The sequence below is a fragment of the Rhopalosiphum maidis genome, chromosome 2 (genome assembly GCF_003676215.2).
Source record: "Rhopalosiphum maidis isolate BTI-1 chromosome 2, ASM367621v3, whole genome shotgun sequence".
NCBI lineage: Eukaryota > Metazoa > Arthropoda > Insecta > Hemiptera > Aphididae > Rhopalosiphum > Rhopalosiphum maidis.
Genome location: NC_040878.1, coordinates 70,440,832 through 70,444,642, shown reverse-complemented (window position 1 = coordinate 70,444,642; position 3,811 = coordinate 70,440,832). Strand labels below are relative to the sequence as shown.

General features: G+C 32.6%; 1 protein-coding gene across 1 annotated transcript; it reads right to left on the bottom strand.

The window, feature by feature from the left end:
• Window positions 1-1,119: 1,119 nt before the first annotated feature.
• Window positions 1,120-3,115, bottom strand: LOC113552314 (putative odorant-binding protein A10). Its single transcript, XM_026955134.1, has 2 exons — window positions 2,735-3,115; window positions 1,120-1,564 (listed from the first exon to the last, which is right to left on the bottom strand). Exons 1-2 carry the CDS (start codon window positions 2,976-2,978, stop codon window positions 1,392-1,394), a joined length of 417 nt encoding a protein of 138 aa, XP_026810935.1. The 5' UTR covers window positions 2,979-3,115; the 3' UTR covers window positions 1,120-1,391.
• Between the last annotated feature and the right edge of the window lie 696 nt (window positions 3,116-3,811).

The following is a 3,811-nucleotide window of genomic DNA, read 5'->3' as shown; positions in this document are numbered from 1 at the left end:
ATTTTTTTTACAAATGTACCTGTCTTCTGCCGTGTACATTTATCACTATATGTAGGAAATAACATATGTAACTCTTTACATGTTACTCTCGTGTAGGAACTTACGATTCGGTGCATCCGAATTGCATGCAAAAAAAAATAAACATAAATTGAAATGTCCAAATTACATGCCAACTCGCTTAGTGGGGTCCATCCGAATTGCATGCCGTATACCTACAAGTTTATCTTTATTTATCATGCACTTACGTGCACGACTCAAACTTGATTTTTGATTTTTTTTCTATTTAAAAAAAAAACGCTTTAATAGAAACTGATTAGTTTCCTGATTAAAATATTTTTATATTCGAGTAAACATTTTACCAAATTGGAGAAGATTACTCTGCAAATATTAAATAAAACGATTGTAGTTTAAGGTAATTCAGTGAATGTATTTTATATTTTTACATGATATTTCAAATAAATAATAATAATATAATATATTTTAAGAACGACATTCCAATAATATTTTTTCAGATTAATAAAATAATACTTATAAATTGAAATTTGATTAAAAAATTAGAAAAAAATAAAGTTTAAGCTGTGCACATTGAAATGCACAGTAAATGCATCGTACATAATATATAAGCGTGTGGATACACGGCGTGTAATTTGGACATACCCCTCTAAGAGGTGGCATGTAATTCCGATGCAGTCTTACGATGTCCCAAAAAAATACTTGGAAAAAATAACCTTCTACTTACAATTTAAAATATAAATCATCACTTTAAATTGCAATATTTTATATTATACTACGTTAAGATTTAATCCTAATAAGTATATTGCAGTCGTGTTTAACTAATTATTAAATCGTTAACCGTGTGTAATGTGTATAGCCTTAATAATTTAATTTCACATTATAATACATTTTGTAGAACATTTTGTCCGTTTAAGATGTGAAATCGATTCAATCAGGCAATACAAGTAATACAACACATTTACATACATTATTAATATCATGTAATTAGTATTATCGATTAGACGATAGTAGTTAAGCTCAATACGTTATCGTGCAATTTATAATTAATCGCTATTCGTCTGAGCTGCAGTTTTTAGGTTAATAAATAAATTATTTTTTTCAACGTACTTAATTGAGATTGTTTTTATTTTCAATTTTTAAAACAGTTTAAGTGATTTAATAAATTAATATATAAAACTTATAAATAGACGATTTACTTTTTGCCATTTAGCAAGTGAAATCTTGTGTGAGTATACATAAAAAATATTAAACGTGCGTCTTAAACATAATACATAATATTATCATGATCGACATTGCCAGTCGTCACACACGTGATATAATATATTTTAACTATAATATTATTATATTATAGCATTGTCATAATATATTCAGAGCCGTTACGCGTCGAGGAACTTGTTCAACTTGGTGCCGGATGGGTCGTAGATCTTGACGAGTCTTGACCATTCCGTCGGCTTTTTCGTCCTCAGGAAGTTCAGCGACTTCTTGATGGAGGTCATTTGCTTTTCAGTGCATCCGTTACAACCGTTGTTGGCGATCACTGGGATGACTCCTATATAAAAGCACCGGAAAAGAAAAAACAATCAGTCAATAAAATATAACTAGCAAATGAGCATAGGTAAACATAATATCATAATATAAACATAATATTTTACGTGGGTAACGAAAGTTTTTTATATTTTTATTATTACTCCGTAGGGAAACTTTGTCATTTGTATTCATCGATCGTTCTTCGATTGCACGCACTAGGTACATAATTATTAATTTTGCGAGAACCAACGGATAATAACATTAATGTCTAGAATAACAATCTCGCACGTAATTTTCGTACGATAACGCGTTTGCGAAATAATATTAACGTCATTATACTGCATTAATGTATATGTACGGCGACGGTGATTGTTAAATTAATAATACCTACCGCAATAATATTATTATGCTTCGACTGACCGATTGGGCGCAGGGTGATAATATTAAAACGATGTTACGCAATAGGCATATCGTATGTCAATTTCAGAACATAGTTAATTAGCAATGATAATCTATGCGAAAACAAACTATGCATGTGAAGAATGATAATACTTTAACGTAACATTATACACGACTGTACGAGAGTTTAATATAAAGAATATTATGTTGACGATAATACGAACGATACTGATTAATTGTCCATCTGGTAATTATTAATGTTCCTAATAGAATAAAAAATGAATAATTTCTCTTTCAAAGTGATCGAGAACGATCTAAAAAATACGTAGTGAATTGTTCGCTTCTATACGAAAAAAGGAACCGCCGCGTTAAAGTCACTCCTTTTAAAATATCTTGTATAAGTACATATTCAAAAAACACCTCGACGCCACGAAATAGGTAAAGTTTTATTTTAAAGTATCTTTTGGATATTGAAGAAAAGAATAAGATATCGTTCGGAAATATATAGACTTAAAATCGTAAATATATAATCGTAACGAAAAAAAAAATGTGTTTTCGAGTAATTTAAATTGTATACGTTGAATAACAATATAATAATAATGTTTGTTTATGGAATATTGTACGAAAATGTCAGTTTAAACGTTATCCAATACATCGATACATATTATATGATATTGCAGTTTAGCGACTTTGACCTCGACTTAAATAGATACGTTTTATTATTATTATTATTAAGGTAATAGTAGATGTAATTATATTTAGTATAACAAATTATGTCGTTTGGCGCACTCACTCTTCAAGTCTCTGGCTTGTTGGACGCATGGGCCCTCGTTAAGGAAACACTTGAGATGGCTGGCCAAGACGCGGTCGTTGTTCAACACCTGTTCAACGTTGAGCTTTTCGAACCGCTTCATGTAGGCTGGGAAATCTTTGATCTCTTCGTCGGCGGAAGCAGCAGCAGCAGCAGTACCAGCGGGATTAGCCTGCGCGGCGTACACGGCCACGCAGCACAGAGCGATCAAAACTTTGCAGTGCATTGTTACTACGGCGCGGGTGTTGTTACGGGTATTGTCGCGAACGGTGACTTATGTCGGCGATGCGGAGGAGCGTATTGCGTTATTCTTACTGTGTACGCGACTGAATGTGGCGAACAAGTGTTGATGACCACAGTGGACCGGCCGGCTTTATATAGCGACGCTTGGTACGTGCCACGGTCCGGCAGCGGCGGCGGCGTCGGCGGTGGCGGTATAGGTATAGGTATAGGTATACCGCGGTTACCGAGTCCGGTATGGGCAAACGGACGAAAGCGGTGTTGTTTTCTCCCGTGCACCGGTGCTCCAGTACAGGTAGACAGGTAGGTAGATAGTAGATACATATAATAAAAATAATATTAAATTGTGGTTTATCGTATTACACATGTACACGTATAAACGTATACTATTGTAGCTAAGACCAAAGTCAAGGTCGCCGAGTTTTAAACATCTACCACGGCAAGTGGCAACTACCGGAACGCGATTTTGGTATTATATTAATATTATATATATATATATATACCTACATGATATTATTTAAGATTATATTATACGGATTACCTGAAAAGATATATGCACTGCACGTAATAAAATATTATCTAGTATGATAATATTGTTACATGAGTCTAGTTATTATTATCGATCAAGTATAATATAATAGTCATATTATTGTATAATATTATATTTAATCAACATTATGATATTATATTCCGAAGATAAGTTGTATTGTTCAACATTTGTACGGGGAGAAAAGGGAAATAGTAGCTAGATCTTTTTTTTTTTTAAAAAAACTACAAGAATCATAAACATGTATAATAATTGCATGACCATTTTCAGAA

Coding starts and splice junctions, on each gene's coding strand:
- LOC113552314 (XM_026955134.1), bottom strand. CDS start 2,978: ATGCACTGCAAAGTTTTGATCGCTCTGTGCTGCGTGGCCGTGTACGCC. Junction 1,565..2,734: donor ACAAGCCAGAGACTTGAAGA/GTGAGTGCGCCA, acceptor GCTTTTATATAG/GAGTCATCCCAGTGATCGCC.